Consider the following 18,275-nt stretch of genomic DNA (forward strand, 5'->3'; position numbering starts at 1 on the left):
GTGCAATGTGGAAAATGTAATATTTATTCTTGATGGGAATATAGTCAGAATAAAGGGGATTATTTCGAACTAAAAATGAAAATAGCTCAATCACACTTAATGGCGTACATCTTTGTGCGTGGCTTGGCAGCTCCTGGGAACACTTGAAAAGGAAGATTAGAACCAGATGTTGCATGGGGCCCAGAGGCCAGCCAATAGGGAGCGGGGCCGTTTGGTCTGTGGGAGGAGCTTCAATCTCCTATGAGCTCCGGAGTATTTCTATCAGGTAGTTTAAAAGCCTAGGAGGTCAACAGCCGCAAGACACTGACCAAGCACGTCAATACACTGTTGCGATTTCTGCTCCGTTTTATGAAGTTTTGGATATGCACGGTGTCTGACCTCCAGTATGCTGAGTACTAAGGGTTCATACGTGGGAATGATGAGCGCTACCGTGGGAATGGACCGCGGCAGGGTCGGAGAGAGGCTCCAGGCCGCCCTGGCCGGGTTGCAAGAGCTCCATCTGCTTCGGGACAGACAGAGCGACATGGTGAGCTGGGCGCTCAGAGCGAACCGGGAAGAACCGGTCACTTACGTGCACACCGCACCGGAGGACGCCCCGAAGATGGGGGCGGAGGAGCAGCGGTTGGAGGCCACCCTCACGGCCCTGAAGCAACAGCTGGTAGGAAGTTGTTTCAATACAATTCACAAAAGATGTACCTAAGATAGAGCTCTGACATTAATATGCAATCTGATGAAAATATATTCAATCACATATTTGTCACCCTTTACTTTGAATGTAAAATCTCTCGTGTGAATGTTACAGTCAGCTGCTGATTCACATGCCTTAGTTTAGTAGCAAACTTTCAAGTGCTCAGCTGGAGATAGGAAGCAGGAGTGGAGTCATAAATCAGCTTCATTGCTTGAGAAAAGTATGGTGTGTGTGGCGTGAACTGCAGGGGGGCAGTCACAATCATTAACCACTAATGCCAGGATATATCATAAAATGAGGGATGGTGTGTGCTTTTTTTTTTTTAATAGAGAGTCACAATCAGTGCTGCCCTTGAGTGTTGCTGACAACTGGCAGTGTGAGGTTCTATCCATGACAAGTTTTGCCATGTGTGCTGCTGTTATAACCATCTGCAGGAAGAGCAAGGACGATCACGCATGCCTACAATGATTTCCTATGTGATGCATTTGAGAGTTCAAATCCTCTTTACATCCCATCTTAAATTACATTAGCCATAAATTTAGTCATATTTGTGCTACACATAGTCGTACTGTAGTTGCAGGAAAATAAATGCATGAGTTAAATAATAAACATGATTTCCAAAAATATTTACAACTGTAACAGTAAGTGCCAGAGCAAACAGTCCTCCATCCCAACCCCCAATCTTTGCTCCTCTAAGCAGTTTACACAATGGCCAGCCTTCGCGGTGGGGGAGAAATGAGTTACCCACCACTGCTTTTCCTTGCTCCCCCATGTCCTGCTGGGGTTAATCATCAGCCACTGCTGAGTAGCACCTCTTTTTCTAAGGACAGTACAGTGGTTGTCTTTATCCACAAGTGTGTTTCCGGACCTTTTTTTTTTTTTTGTGACCTAAATATAAATGAACACTGACTTGTGTATTAGCTAGTGCTGAATGGAGACTATGTTCCCAGGTTTGGTTGAAATGATTTATTTTTCTTACAGTCTCGTCTTCGGAAAAAGGATGTAGGGTTGAAGACTCACCTTCAGCAGCTTGATCAACAAATCAGTGAGCTGAAGCTGGATGTCAGCAAGGCCTCCACTGAGCAGCAGGAGAGTGACAGCAGGCCAAGTTCAGGTGTGTGTGCTTACATTACCCCACAGTACGCTCTACATTTAAAGAAGAAAGCGTAAAGTCAATCGAGTTTTGCCATTAAGTAATTGCTCTCTCTCCAGGTTTCTATGAGCTCAGTGATGGTGGCTCTTGCTCCTTGTCAAACTCCTGCACCTCAGTGTACAGTGAGTGCCTGTCATCCTCCCAGACGAGTCTTCCCCCCCCTTCCGCAAGTCCGGCTAATTCTCAAGTGAGCCCACCATTTCAAGCTGACGTGTATCGTCGTCGTTCGGCCGATGAAGGTGCATCCCATCCCAACGCTACCCGGGCGACAGGCCTTCATCTTGGAAGCAGTAGGATCAGAGCAAGCTCTACTGTCACTGAACTTGGACGGCCAAGACCTGTGTCAACAGGTAGACAAATTAATTTCGATGAAGCAAACACATCATTGAACCATACATAGTATAATTGTTATGCATGCTTTATTTAATATACAGTGATCCCTCGCTACTTCGCGTTTCGTTTATCGCGGCTTCACTACATCGCAGATTTTTTTTCCAAATTAAAAAAACATTTAAAAGTCAAAATAAAACTTCTAAATTGAGGAAACATGTGTCTAACCTTTAGGACAATGTAGTATTTCTCCAAATGTTCGTTTACATTCTTTTAGAAATCCGTTTTCGCGTGTTAGCACGATCGCAAATTAGCATCTTTCCGCTAACTCGTTAGCCTGCCCAGTACTTCTTGTTGGTGACCGTACTTCGCGGATTTCACTTATCGCGGGTGGTTTTTGGAACCACTTATCCGCGCTAAACGAGGGATTACTGTATTCAATAATAACGTGAATTAAAAATACATATTTTTACTAGCAGGTCAATCAACCTATTAATTCTTGTTTATGCTTGCGGTGTTTCACCAGGTGACCTAGACAGGATGATAAATCAAGGACTGAACTATAAACCAATGGATGCGAAGAAACCACAGATGTGCCCAAATCCCAAGATCCCTACAATGGACCCTAAGTTCCAGAGCAATTTGGTTTCCCGCAATGGAATTGAATTGTATCACTACCCAAGCCCCTTGCATGCTGTTGCCCTCCAAAGTCCTATCTTTTTCCAAGGTGGTGAATCAGCCACAGATGGTGGCCGGCCTCCAGTGAGTGATTCCGACATGCTCCAGGGTACTGAGATGGGCTATGATACCAAGACTCTGGGTTACATTGACAAGCTCCTCCAGCGCAGCTCCAACAAATCTCACATTCAAATGGCCGCCGAGGCTATGCAGACCCACGGCGACTATCAGAGGAAACCACCTGAAGTTGTAACTGTGTTTCCACAGAAACCGGTATCTCTTCCTCAACCTCCCCCAACTCAGGCCATACCACTAGATAATGAAGAGAAGAGACACTGCGTGACAAATACCGGTCGAGAAACAACTGATAATGAAGGCCACCAACAGTCTGGGAGACCTCAGGAGGTTTCATATGGGTATTCCTATCCTGCTGTGATGAGAGAGTACAGCTCTGATGAGGTCACAACTTTATCATTGAGGAAGATGGACAAAACGCATGTTGCTTTTGTAGCTAGAGGCCATGCAGAAAAAGCATGTGGGGAAATGAGGTCCACAGAGAAGAAGGCTCAGAGACAAAGAGCAGCCATGTCTCACAGTTCAAGCACAGAGGACAGTCAAGTCTTTGAGGTGCAAAATGGCTCCCCCGAGTTTGTCCATGCCAAATTTGTCCCTGCTGGAACTCAGAGGGTCAAGGTGAGACAAGCTGATCGTAAAACCAAAGCCGTAAAAATCAGACGAAGGAGCAGTGAGAAGCCTCGAGCGTTGAGGCAGCAGCAATCATCCTGCGAACGAGCCAGAGAATCCAAGGGAGATCCGAGAAGACTAGGAAAAGGGAAGGTCATCCAGAAATACCCCTGCTGTCCGTCTGAGGAACACAAACAAGGCTCAGGCTCAGATTCAAGCCAGTGTGGCCCCGGAATAATCTACACCCACAAGGTCCATCCAAAGCCGCACCCTACTCCAGCTGCTACTAAGTCCAGCAAAAGCCGCAGATTGCAATGTGGAGAGTATGAGCAGGAGCAGAGAAAGAAGAGACACGGAGCGGCCAAGTGGTTATCTGATGCCGAGAAGTCCCAAGCTTTGTGTGCTCAACGTCAGAGGTCGAAGGAACTCTTTGCGCAAGCGCCAGGAAATATGCATTTAGCCAAATCAGGCCAATGGATGGGTCCTCATCATCCCTTCATGTCATCCATGTCTTCTAACTCCTTCAACACTAAACTCAATGCCAGGTACCCACCAGCACCCTATCACGTGTCCACTCTCTACCCACCTCAATGCGAGTCTGAGTACTCAGCTGAATGCATGTCACTTTTCCACTCCACCATTGCCGCGAGCAGCGATGGGGAGATGAGCGATAACACCACCAATCGCTTCGGCGATAGCGAATCTAGCCAGAGTTTCCAATCCGTTTCCGACTCTGACAGCAGCCTGTCCGTGGAGGAAGGAGACCATCTGGATAGCCTTGAAGAGTGCGGCGACCTGGTATGGGCGGAAGCTTCTCTGGTGCCCACTGCAGTTGGAAAGACCCTTCAGCAACTCCCACGACCAGAGCCCTCAGCTTGTCGCATCAAAGCTTCACGAGCCCTGAAAAAGAAGATTCGGCGCTTCCAGCCTGCCTCACTGAAGGTCATGACCCTGGTGTAATTACTTTAGGCAAAATATTTGTCGATGGGGGTGGAAAACAAAGAGCTGTACAAAACTAACACAGAACTTTATTGAAAAGATCTCGCCTCTTCCAGAACCCTTCTTTTTTCAGTGCACTGATTGTTTATTATAAAAAAAAATATAAAAAAAAAAACATTATTTAGTTTTTGGTTGTTAAAGCATGCTTGTATCACACAATTATACTTACACTTATTTGTAAATATTTATCTTATTGTAATTCATTTGTCAATGCATGTCATATTCGTCACGTTAAAGATTTCACTAATAGTAAAAAAAAAACCCAAATATGTACATCAACAAATAACTCCGACATTATTTCATGCAATTGTGTGTTGTCTGTTACTGACTTGATTTTCCCTGAGCAACAATTTGTGTTTCTTATAATAAACTGCCAATTAATAATTATTGAATCTTACTTGCATTGGCCTTTTACTACACACGTCAATTTTAAAGTTTAATTATAGGTGGGTTTGATTGAGAAACTGAAATTATTATCTTATTAAATGTGAGTAAACAACATTCCGGTGACGCACTGTTGAAAATGAAACATCTTGATCCTAACAAACATCCTGCTGTGGGTAACCAATTTAGTACGGATATCTCTAACAGCTTCTTATCTGGTTTCCTGATTTGGACCAGCTGTTGGTTTAATAAGTTGCAGATTCAACATTTGACCCAGACAGTCATGCTTAATTAGTGGGGTGAAAACGGCACTCAGACATTCAAATGAAAGTAAACACATTTGCGCTGAAGCACTAAAACTAACACTCACCGCACATGAATGGACATTGCGATGACGGTAAGTGAGAAAGGAACAGCTAAGTCAGAGTTTAAGATGAAAGTGGAGCTGAAATGATTGTGTTGCTGAGTTATGAAAAGGAGATTAGAGAGTTAATGGCAAGGTGATCAAATAATCTCATTTGTAAAATGAATGGAAATTCTTTGAAAGATTTAGTAAGGAAAAAAATATTTGGGAGGATAAATTGTCTAATGACCAAGCTTCACATCTGTCGCCTGTGGTCATAAGTAATATTTTCCCATCTGAAATTTTTTAAGAAGCTTACGATTATGCCAAACTCAATGTTTCATCAAATTTTACTTTCAACTCATGTTCCCTGCAGCTATAATCACTACAGAGGCGAGTATTTAATTCTCTTTCAGTCTGAGCTTGTCTCATTCTACTTTAACAAGAACCCTTTGCTCTTTGAGAAGAAAAGAAAAACTTCTTAAAGTGCACACTGAATGGCAACTCTTCTTTACACGCATCACAAGATGTGGGTCTTAGGGGCAAAGGCCTCAATTCACATCAAAGTTAGTGTTTTAAATTCTGTCCTCTCCGTGAGGGTGACAACAAGACCTTGGTGGGATTAGAGCTGCTGTTTTCAAGCAGGCTCAGAGGGAGCTGGCCTTAACTTTGATGTTGGGTGAAGCAGGACCATGTCAGCTTGACCTTGTGTGCTAGCTATATAACCTTTGTAGCACTGGCTCATCTCCTAGGATATCAACAAAAGAAGGGTCAGGCGGCCTTTTTATATCCTTGCTGTCTCTGGAATTTTCTTTTCATGTTCAGCATGTCTTTTTTTTTACTCTCTTTTGTTGTCCAATGATCTACAGCTGATTAAACTAGGAAATGTATGTGCATACCTTTACTGGAGCAATACTTTTAAAAAATACCTTCCAGGCTAGCAACGGTGTAAATATTTCAAGATTACCTGGATATTTTATAGGATTTGAAGTTAACCGTATTTGTATTGAGTTAGCCTCTTTCCGAGATACTCCCCATGGATAGCTGTCAAGTCATAATGAAGGTCTACAGATGTCGTTTGGGATCTCATTATACAGATTGTCGCTCAGGCGCTCTGACATCAAATGGAAGAACACACATGGGCAGATGTCAGTTCTCATCAATATCATACACTTTTCTGCTGACACCACAAAGACTGGTGGTGGAACTGTCACAGCTACTTGCCAAGGCAAAGAATCACGCCTATTTCAGAGAAACATGCATCTGAGTTGAATCAGATGGAGCTCTATTAAAAGGCTGGGATTTTTACATTTGGGTTCAATTAGTCACTAGGGATTTATTTGATGAAGAAAAAAATAGGACAGCAGCAACTGGTTATTTTGGTTATTTGTAGTATATCCAGATTTCATCCATCAGAATGAGTTTGAATGAAAACCCCAGTCTGAAAACGTCATTGTTGTGAACATTTAAAGAGATATAAATAAGTCAACGTGTCATTAAAACTACTTTCAGTACTGGGACGGATGATCGCTTAGGCCATTAGAAGGCGTGTCACTGAGCCGCTTTGGACAGTGATCTCATTACACGTTACACATAAGGTCACTGAACTACTTGCTGTTAGCGCGACAGTCGATGCATATTTCTATTAACCAAAGCTGTGGAAAAAAAAAATTAACAGATGCAAAACATTAATTATGAATTGGTACACCACTTTTAAGAATTCTGTGACAACTGTGAACAACATTGCAAACAAACGCAAAGGGGAGCACATATAGGACTAAAAGAACAACAAAGGGGGTGCCGCAGTCAGGTGCTAAGGGGGAGGGGTTCTCCTGGTCCAATCCCAAATCTTAATTTATACCAGACCTTCCCAGTGTTTTAAAGAAGTGGGCATAATCTGTGCTTATCTTGCATTAACTGTGATTATTTCTTCTGTTGTTTTCAACTACTGAGTCTTGTGAGTCATGTGAGAGGTGATGTGAGTTCATTGATGGAAAAATTTTGGACAGTGGAGCTGAGCCTTTTTATAGATAGATTCTGGAGGGAGCTGGGAAACTCATGAATGTCCAGCTTTCCACTGGCAGCAGGGAGGATGTCAGTATTTCTATTTGACATCTTAGTGTACTAATGTAAAAAGCAACATACTGTGTACAGCAAGTAAGTTTATGTTGCAAAATATGATTCCACTGCAAAATAAGTTATCATGTATCCCAGGTCTCAAACTCAAGGCCCGGGGGCCAGATACAGCCCGCCACATCATTTTACGTGGCCCGCGAAGACAAATTGTGCATCAAATTCATGTGTCATTACTAGAATTGCAAATTGTCTTCACTTTTAATAATATCTTTTTTTTTAAATATTTGACCAGTTTTTACTCGTCTGATTTGAAAACGAGTCGTTTGTCAGTTTGTTTTGTAGCTTTTACTGTATATAATATGAGGTGCTCATACATTTATTTGGGTTGACAGTCATAATTGCTCTCCGAAAGAAGCTATGACTACAATGCGGCCCGTGAAAAAAATGAGTTTGACACCCCTGTCATATATTTTATGCACAAGTCTGGCGGGGTATTATATTTATAATTCCCCGCCTACTACTATATTATTTTTTATTTCAAGATGATGAAATGATTAAGATACATTTGCTTTTTTACACCCTTTTGAATGGGGGATGGGCTCTATAGTATCTTTTGTCCCTTAGCTGACTGTACATACGAATGGGGCTGGACCGGAATGTCCAATCTCATGAATGTCAATTGTAGGCAGCCGGAGTTAAGGAGCAGGCTCCTCTGGTTATGTAGAAGTGGACAACGGAGATAGAGAAGAGACATTTGAAGAGATTGAAAGTGAAGGAAAGAATTGAGCAGGGCAAAGACTGCGACGTGTGCAGGCATGAAGGCCAAAGCAAATGGTGAACAAGTCAAAAAAAACATTCATGCTGTTCTACTCGTGCAAGGCTTAGCAGGCCCTTCCTTTACCACCACCTGCTCCTCTTTAAGCACATCCTGTCATTTAATAGCTAATCCCTTCATTCACTCCACTGTGTTTGCTTACCATTGTTTCAACTCCCTTCAAGCTGTGGTCAAGGGGTGGTTCAAAAGTTCGCAGTGTATGGAGAGCATGCACTCACCAGCGACAGAGGGCAAAGTGAGTGCATTTGCCCCTGCCAAGCAATTGTCTAGCACAGAAAATTCCTGAAGCAGTGTTTGGGTCGTGACCAAGGAACGTTTTTTTGGGGGGAATCCAATATTGAAGCCAACAACAAAAAAAAAAAATATATATTCAAGATTCAAGATTCAAGAGTTTTTTTTATTCGCCATGTTTGAGCGTGCCAAACAAGGAATTTGACTTCGGTAAATCACAGCCTCTGTTCAACATTTAGGTGACTAACAACAACACTCAGGACATGTGAAGAACGAAAGATATTCTCAAACACCCCCTGATCTTAAACTCCCAAGAGTTAAGATATATATATATATATATATATATATATATATATATATATATATATATATATATATATATATATATATATATATATATATATATATATATATATAGGTCATGCATTGATCAAGGGAGTGTATCTTGTGAGTATATCTGTTGAATGCACGGCACTTCCTCTACTATCAGACTCGGTTTTCTCTGTGAGGATGTCCTGACTGTTTTATGAGCAGGATGTCCTGTGTCACTTCAGAGGATTGCCTCTCTTTTGTCAAGTCTGAAGGCTCTAAACTTCAGCTGGAACAATCTTGCTTCATCTTGTTTTTTTTTTTTGTTTTTTTTTCTACTCTGGGGTTTGTCTTATTTTAGCCACCAACAAAGCCAATAATTTTCATCATGAACAAAAACAAGGCCTGGTTCCTCTGAAATTGTGTGTGAGCTCTGGAAGAGGACATCAAAAGCACGGCGAGAGTGACAGCTGGTCCTCCTCTTGGCAGCCCCCCTGATAAGATCAGAGTGACAGGAGTACATGGGACCCTACAGGTACCCCCCTCCGGCCTCATGGCACTCCTTTCTGCTCCCATATGGCCACTAACAAGTCCCTCACCTACCGACGTAAATTCCTCTTGACACGTGAAGCTTTTTTTTTTTTAGCACAGATCCATTGAATGATCATTATTAATAAAATAGTATGTACATGAATATTGAGGCAGTTTTGGATCTGCAGCACCTTAATGAAATAAAATAAAACATGATTTAAGTATATACGTTCCACAGATTTATAAAGATCTGCATTTATTGTTTTTAAATCATTTTGAGCAGAGTTCCACAATTTTCAGAGCGATTGGTATTGATTCATTGTTTCACTGAAGCTGCCAATCAAACAATATTTCAGTACAAGTGAGAGAAAGGCTGAAAATGGCAATTTACAGACACGCATCAAGAATAACACTGATCAAAATACAACATTTTCTGCAAAGATACCTGTTTCTCTCCGTCTAGTGCATGAAGATTATCAAATGATGGCACAGCTGTCAAGTCAGAAAGCGTCAACATTCTATTAATATAATGATTACAAATACACTATTTTATGGCCTGTCTTCCTAAAATCATTGATTTTAAAGGAGTGTATCCCAGTTGGAGTGCATGTTTGATGGTGAATCGAGATATAATTCCATGGACACAAACACCCAATTTTCCAACACTTGGGAGATTGTCTAATTTGATTTATTCAGCAGGGGGAAGTTGCTTATTACTGAGCCAAGTGTGGCATTTCCTTGGGGTCTATATTGCAGTTTGGTTTGTTTGTTAATGTCTCACAGGTATTGTTAGTGGTTAGTTTCCTCTCCCCGGATGAAGCAGATCAGAGCTCACGTGCAGATGCATTGGTGAGGCATGACTCATTGTGCGATTGGAAAAGATGCTTTCTCAGAATTACAGTTCCGGGTGTCTGCTCTGCCATTAGTGTTTGTTGCACTGTTTTTGTATCACAGGGCAAAAAAAAAGTCAAACAAACATGATACTGTGAAGCATACAAAGGTAATCTCAGCTGACTCCACTAACAAGTTGCAAGACTCCCTGAGGTCTTGTCTCTTGAGTGATTTGGACAAGCCGCCCCTCTCTCAGCGCAGAGGTCAGGGGTCATGCAGGGAACAGACTGATCCTCCACGCAGTATCGAGTCTCTGGACCCAGAGGTTCAGACAGCTGTCACTATCTACCCAGAAGTATTGAACACAGATAATTATTGTCGTAAAATCATTTTGAATAATTCTGGATGTAGAAACACACAGGAGTGGCAATTTAAAGAAAAGTAAACAGGTCAAAAGTTTGAAATGGTGCATGCTATTGTTATTTGATTACATCATAATGATGAATGTCTCTTAGAAACATGACTCAAAGTAGCTTATGTGGGAGGGCTGGCCGTAACCTTTTGTACTGGGAGTAGAGGAACATTTATCTTGTGAAGAAAAGCAAACTTTTAATTGGATGGTCCAGTTTAGAGGAAATGCAAAAACACCAGTTCATTATATTTATTTAGAATAAGACCCAATGTTTGTATAGTTGTATTTCAAAGCAGTCGGTCAAGACAACATATGGTGAATCTGCCTTTATCTTCTCCTGACAGTTCGCACCGCTGCTTCCTGGCATAAATAAGTTAAATAAAAGGGTGGCAACTGAGCTTCCTTTTACGGCTGTTAAGATAAACATTGACACCTGACGGTGAATGTGCTGCAAGATAAACCTAAGCCTAATGTTTGCTGATTTATTACTCTAACAGCACACATGACGGAATATCTGTCAGGAGCATTTTATGTGCTGGTCATGGCTTGTGTTCCATGATGGTAAGAACAGAGATGGATAAATCGTAACAATCTGGACCCTCGGCTCAGTGGAAAAAGTCCCCCAGAGGGCTGGATGCTGACATGTGGATGATATGTTTATATGGGCTGTGTACCCATGCAGTAAATCACAACAGGTCTGGAGTGGAGTGGAGAATGACAGTCTAGCTGGGGCCCCATGTGTTTCTAGAGAAACTGGGGTTAGTTTGGGGCTAACTTTGTTACTTTTGGGAGGTTGACCCAGCAGGTTTGACCCCAACATTTCTTTGAACAGGACAACCCAGGGTGACACTTTTGACTAGTTTGTTGAGGGATTTACACATGAAGGCCAGGATTTAGAGGATCTCCAAGGACAGCTTGCAACTGAGCTGCCTCATCTTTTCGAATGAGGCATTTGAGACATTAAAATCAAAACAGATGAGCTTCACTTGCACCGCAGCATGTCTCCCCTGAGAGGAAATATTGCTGGTGAGTTTCCGCAGATCTGGATGAGGTCAAGCTTTAAACTTCAAAGAATGGCTGTTAACCACATGCTCAATTTGTGGTGCAAGGCCTATCTCTACAGATTGGATTAGGACACCACAGAGCAGGTTTACTCACAGAAGATCACGAGACAACACAAAGTAAGATGAAAAAACAAGGACGCTATTTGTCTAATAAAGAAGCATTGACTTAGCCATACATCACTCTTAGATGTGCCAGTTCAAAGCAACACTTATAACTCATGCACTATATGACCTCATTGAGGATTATGTGGTTGGCGCCACTTTGTAAATACTGCAATCATAAAAGGAAGCAGAAAATATGGCAGACAGGGTGACGGGCGGGGATCTTATAGGCTCCAGTCGGGCTGCTCGCCAGCATCCGGCAGGCATCACATAATAAAGATTGACACCCACACACTCCCTGGCAGATCTATCCCATTGATTAGGGTTGTGTGCACTTTAGAAGGATCAATGCCCAAGCCTTTTCATTTCTGTGCTCTTAACGATCTTTACAGGCATATTGTCCCTCTGTGAGATCCATAAAAGTTGAGACATCCGCTGCGAAATGAGTGTATGAAAGGTAAACGAAAGAAAGGATGAGGAAATAGAAGCAGTCTATACGCATTTGACACATTTCATTTTCTGCTTGCCGTAGAAAATCCCAGTTCTGACCTGTGTTGTTTTCATGCTGTGGATATATGAAAGGAGCATTGAATTATTGGCTTATATGTTCTCTTTTTAGTCTCATGTCATTTTCTACAGCACAGCAACAGTTCAGTTTGGTGCAGCCGTTTTCCCACTTCAAATAAGAATGTGCCAAAACAACACCAAATAGAACCCACCCAGAAGATGACACTCAAAAAACAACAATGGAGGAGTACAGGGAGCTGCTAAAGCTTTTTAGCATGTTTGAGATATATTGGTAAAATGCAAAGCAGAGACTGTGGAGTGCTGCTCTGTGCTTTGGCTCGGATGTGGTATCCAGATGACCTTTGCTTTGGTCCGTGTAGAGGGGGGTCATCTGGCTAGGGGAGGGAGGGTCTATGGTCATGCAAAACAAATGCCAGAGCATATCCTGTGTCAAAACCCAGGGTGCTGTTCCTGCAGCCTTATCTACCGCCTTGCGATAGAACACAGAGATTAGAGTATTTACATTTGGTTTATTTTTTTATCCAGACATTCTTTTACAAGCGTCAAACAAATGTCAAATCTCTACAGTGTCAGACAGCCTAGGAGATAACGTTACACCCTATTGCACAGGAGGGCACAGCTTGGACATATCTCAGTGTGTCTCCAGCTAACAAACAGGCCGACTCTCCGGGAGATCCCCCATGTGTTGTCATGGCAGTCCTCCAAACACAGTAGGGATGCATTTAGGGGCTTTGTATTTCCTGTGTTTACCAAGCGTCTTGGGCAATCCCGCAGTGAGGCAGGCGCAGGATGCCTTCTCCACAATGGCAGCAGTGAAGTCGTTGGATCCTTCACGGAGGAACGGCACACACACAAGCAGAGGAGGGAAGCTAATCCCGGATGACAATGGTGTGCAAGGCCTGAGCTGTTATGTCACATTTCCGTGGTGCTGACTAGAATGCTAATAACAGACTCCACACTTAACATTCCCCCTCATCACATCTTAACTAAGCAGAACTCAACATTTGGTGCAATGCTACGCGGAGATCTTTGTAGGCCATAAGTGGATTTGTCAAGCAGGAAACCGGGCTGTATTTAAAGAAGGATCTACGTAAAGGTCAGAGGAGCTCATCTGTTTTTAGCTTGACATCAGCTAATATAGTTCAACACGATTTGGGTTGGAGCTGTAAGTGGCTTTTCCAGGTGTGAGCTCATTGTATGAGACATTGTTCCTATTCACTAAGCACGCAATAAGCACCGGTAATGGACTACTGTAAAGCCTTAAAACCTCTACAATTGTGGTAGCAGGGGACATCAGTTTGCATCTGTCTTTGTTGAGATCAGCTCAATTATGCGCTAATGTATTCTGCTGTTTAGCATAATGAAAGGCCAATGAAATGCTCTTTACTGTGAGGTCGCATCCAAGACAAAAAGTGTGCTTGTAGCTGTCACTCGGGACGAAAGAGTGTCTCTCTGGATGCTACAAAATTTTATTAAGTGTTGCGGACATTTGCAAAACATGAAACCACATGCTCAATATTGTTCGCCTTTTGTTTCATGGTTCAAATTCATTTTGTTTTTTTATTAGTTTGTTAATTGGTTGCATATGTGCAGGTTTTGTGTGTTATGTATTAAATCTAATAATAATAACATAGATTCAAATTGATTGAAGGTCACCTCATAAAATAAAAAATCTGTCCAAACATTTTCTCAATCATGGTTCTGCAAAGTCAATCAGACTTTTTGCTAATTTGGTAAAAAAAAAAAAAATAACGATTAAAACAAGCATTTTATCGACAAGTTAAAAAATGCAAGGGCCAACACTTTGTTTCATGAAGTGCAAGAGATTCATGTACCGAAGAGAAGGTCCGTTTGCGTTGTTGTCACCTGACTTGTACTTCACAACACATTCCTAGTGTTCTTCCATTTCTCATACCAAAAGTGACATTGCAACCCCCTGCAGAGTGGCGTCCTTCATCCCTCAGTGAGTCTGCTGTCTAATGAGGGGCTTAGAGCCATTACTTCATTGCCAAGTGCTTTGGCTTTACCATCAAGTTATACAGCCTATCTGCACTTGCCTCCTTCTTTAAGGTAAGTGCAAATAAAGACATATTGATATTCAGGATAAAACGATTTGAACACATTTGAATTCCTTGAAGGCATTTCTTTTTCACTGAAACACGTTTCAAATAAGGTCAAATTTCATTTTGAAATATATGTTTGAAAAGCTGTAGTTTTAAAATTAGGTTAAGTTTATTGTTGTTTGGTTGTTGTTGCTGTGGTTGTTGTTTTGTGGATGTCTCTTTAATAAAAAAAAAAAAGAATTTGGTCTTTTCTTTATATGTAATATGTAATAAAAGCCCAATTATAAAATAAGACAGGTATATGATATCATAACTGCAAGTAAAATGTTTGTAACTATTAACCCATGTCAAAATTGGCAAAGAATAGGACAAAACTTTATTGAAGCCAACCACAGTTTACTCAGTACAAGTGAATGGAATAATTGAATATAATATTAATAGTCAATAATTCCTGTATTGCTGCATTGATTTGAAAACAAACAATACATTTTTAAATCAACAAAAATATTCTGAAACATAATAAAACATCTCTCGGTATACGTATGTCTATAAAAAATATCATCCTATTCTCTAATTTCGATACAAATTATACCTAATCCGCATCAATGGAAATAATGTTATTCATTTTAGCACACTGAAGTAATTATAGAGTGAAATGACCCTATTCTAATCATATTGCAACTAAGTACAGGTTATCATCATATAATTGCATTCACTGTGTGTCAAAACAAAAACAAATTTTAAGTTTTATAGAGTACAGCAAAATAATCATGTGAAGATTATTGTGCTATTTTGAGCAGCCAGTGGCAAATCAAAGTCCTCTTCTCACACAAACGTAACATGTCTGAAATGAGTTTTGGTGTGGGTCTTCTACCTCTTGCTGTGATGGGCTTTTTTCATGTAACACCCTTTTACCAAATGTCAACTGGCAAATAAAGCAGAGCCCACACCCGGAGAATACCCTGATTAAGCTACCAGTTCTCTTTAGACAGGGTGGGAGGCAAGAACATGCTAAATGTGGGTAAATAAAGAATTATAGTCCTTTAAACGGCTGAAAGCTCACATGGTGGTAATCATTTAAAACCCTTGCAAATACACAAATACACAAGGTAAAGCCACAGCCACTAACTGAATGACAGTTGTCTTATTTATGGTTTGCTTTTTACACACAATCTCCAGATGCTTGGAATATCACCATTATCACCCCATTATAATATGAAAGAAGAAAAACAAACTGAGGAAATATGCTAACAAATCATCTACAGCACAAAAGCTCCTCATCTCTGACAAGATAAGGTTGCTCATGACAAACATCTGGTAAGTAGACAACATTCCTTTCTTGGCTTTTGAACCTTCTTTTTGCTGGGAGGCTTTTCTATTCCTTCAAGAGGACAATTGTTCTGGTCTTCACAATGTCTCAAGTATGTACTCGTCTATTAAATGTTAGGTGCACACTTATGTTAACTCTCCTTGTCATCCGCAAGCACCTTCCCATGGCCTATATAGGGAAGGAAGGATACCTTGCACAAAGGCAACTCAGATATTGGGGGAGGTCATATCAGAGGTCACAGGTCGTATTATTCTTCCCTTCATAAATGTACAACTGACTAAAATTTTCATTGCGCTAATTCCTGCTTTAATTCCGCTGCTTGAGGAACAATGCCTCAATTATATCTACTTGAAATGTTGCCATTGAAAAGCCAGTCACTGGGTTCGACCCCACAGGCGTCCACAGCGCAAGCCTTGGAAACATCAAAAGATACTGTTTATTCTTAGTTTATGACCCTCTTGCTTTGCCTATTGTTTCCATTACTCCAGTTGTTTTTTTCAGTGGTTAATAAAGCTTTTCCAAAATATTTGTTGTTTAATTTTTGATTCATGTCTAACAGCTATTACTATGTAGTCAAATGAAAACAGAGATACAAGTGAAGTGTCACTTATTGCGAGTTTGGGACATGTAACAGTTTCCCACGGAAATGAAGATCTGTGCATTACTCTTCTTAACTGGATGTTATTCTATAATTATGTGGTATGAAATTGTAATGCTTAAATTATACAGTATGTCGTAAAATGAAGATTCCCCATGCTTCAACGCACCGCAGCGCTAAGTGCAAAATTAGTTCTTTCGCTCTTTGCTTAAATTCAACAATCCATCCGTCTTCTATGCCGCTTATCTTTATTCGAGTTGCAGGTGACTCTAAATCCTGAACTGGTCATCATTAATGATTTGATCATCAATGAATTGATGATGAGGTTGTTGTTTTTTTTATTTTTATTTTTTTTTTTTTTTTAAATAACCCATGAGACATATGCTCCTGTTGGGCATATGCTTCGTCATCTCTGCTCTAAACAAGACTGGTAAGTTACTTTTAACAAGCCAACCAGGATAACCAGCTCACAACAATGTATGTCTGTTGGTTGTTTACAAAATCTAATTTGGGTTCCAGGTACTGGCCAGGCTGTCCACACTGAATCACCACCATCAGAGTGCATGTGCACACTTTTAGGACGCTACCCTCCCCCCGCACATTCACCCCATGTTATGTTCCTGGAAGCTTGGAAAGAAGTAATCAATGAGTCATGTGTCCTGATAACAACCAACTCCCCATGGGGCATCTTCAAAGGGCTCCTGAGGAGATGGGGAGAGAGAGGCATTGCTCTCCATGGGGTAATTACAAGTTGGAGCTGAATGGTTTCTTCTCCTTTTCAGAAGAGAGCTTAAAGACAGTCCTGTAAACAATTCAACGAGTCCTGTTAGTGCAGCAGGAGGTGTCTTCAACCACTGTGCTCCAACTGGTGATGTCATGGACACAAATTCAAACTGTACTCCACAGTGTTGATGTGCAATGGTTACTCGCTAAAAATATTATACAACAGCTGAAAAGTCAGAAGACACACATGGAGACAATTTCATGTTTGGTGCAGCTGAGTACACGGCTCTCTGTCCCGTGACAACCAGCCAAGTGTTTGGGTGCTTCTCAGTTAAATGGGTAATAAACTAGACAAACACAACAGTGAGCAAACCTGTCTGGCAGTCTTAAAGCATTTTGTTTGTCGGCCCTGCTTGGAACAAGTGGTCATCCAATCATGGAACACATTTATTTTATAAGACACATTAAATCATATGCTCATTGAAAAGAAAATCTGTCATTTATTAGATGAAAAAATTGATGCTGCAGCAGCTGCACAAAAAAAATCCGGGAGCGTTGCATATCTGTGTTTTCAGGTGAAACATTATCATAATATCCATGAACGTTAGATAGTCAACGCTTGAGAGCGTGTGACCAAATTGAGACTGTATGGCTGAGGATGATATTACTCCCATGAGCCTTGTCAGCACAGCAGTAGAAAAAACAGTCATTAGCTCCATTTAATGAGACAGTGCAATAAAGAAATGTGTGTCCACTCATCCTCTGGGTGATTGTGTCTATGAAAAATTCTTCAAAATAAAACTCTTAGCTTTTTTCTGCTGTGTTTTCAAGGCAAAGAGAAAGCATGTGTGCATTGTATTTGAAAGGTGCATTACTAATTTTGTATTATTGTGTCATGCAATTATGGACAACTTGATATGTTTTCGCTGTTGCATAATGTAGTTGAGATAAACTTGACTTTTTTCGTGTCTTTCAAACATCACGCTTTGTTATCTAAATAGATTTTGAACTTTTATAAGCCCTTTAAACGTGTATTGTTATTATGAATACTATTCTTATAAATAACGCCACCAATATACTGCATTTGAAACAAAATTACAGTGTGCTGCACTGATGTTATAGTGGCATATAGTAATTTGTTTGATTTATATTTTTGGGGTGCAAAACTGAGCATCATTTTACACAGTGAAGGTATAATTGCAGACGAGCATCTGACTTTGCTGGTTAGCGTCTAATGAAGTGACCCGCGAGAGCACAAAGAAACTGACGCGCCTATACGTCTTAGGAAATGATCAGCTACTACCCCCTTGTGGCTATAAACAGACCGTGCAATTTAGAAAGGGGGCTTAATGTATTTGGATGTTTGGTTCAATCCACCATTCA

General features: G+C 41.0%; 1 protein-coding gene and 1 long non-coding RNA gene across 2 annotated transcripts; both read left to right on the forward strand.

Moving 5' to 3' along the window:
* The first annotated feature begins 252 nt into the window (after positions 1-252).
* Positions 253-4,924, forward strand: dact2 (dishevelled-binding antagonist of beta-catenin 2). Its single transcript, XM_049736314.1, has 4 exons — positions 253-658; positions 1,670-1,802; positions 1,901-2,191; positions 2,698-4,924. The coding sequence occupies exons 1-4, from the start codon at positions 386-388 to the stop codon at positions 4,491-4,493; spliced, it is 2,493 nt and encodes an 830-aa protein (XP_049592271.1). The 5' UTR covers positions 253-385; the 3' UTR covers positions 4,494-4,924.
* A 7,661-nt stretch (positions 4,925-12,585) lies between these two features.
* On the forward strand, positions 12,586-17,918 carry LOC125978739 (uncharacterized). Its single transcript, XR_007485129.2, has 4 exons — positions 12,586-13,274; positions 14,121-14,248; positions 15,421-15,558; positions 16,689-17,918. It is a non-coding gene; the product is annotated as an uncharacterized lncRNA (long non-coding RNA).
* Positions 17,919-18,275: the final 357 nt, after the last annotated feature.

This window comes from Syngnathus scovelli, chromosome 12, assembly GCF_024217435.2.
Source record: "Syngnathus scovelli strain Florida chromosome 12, RoL_Ssco_1.2, whole genome shotgun sequence".
NCBI lineage: Eukaryota > Metazoa > Chordata > Actinopteri > Syngnathiformes > Syngnathidae > Syngnathus > Syngnathus scovelli.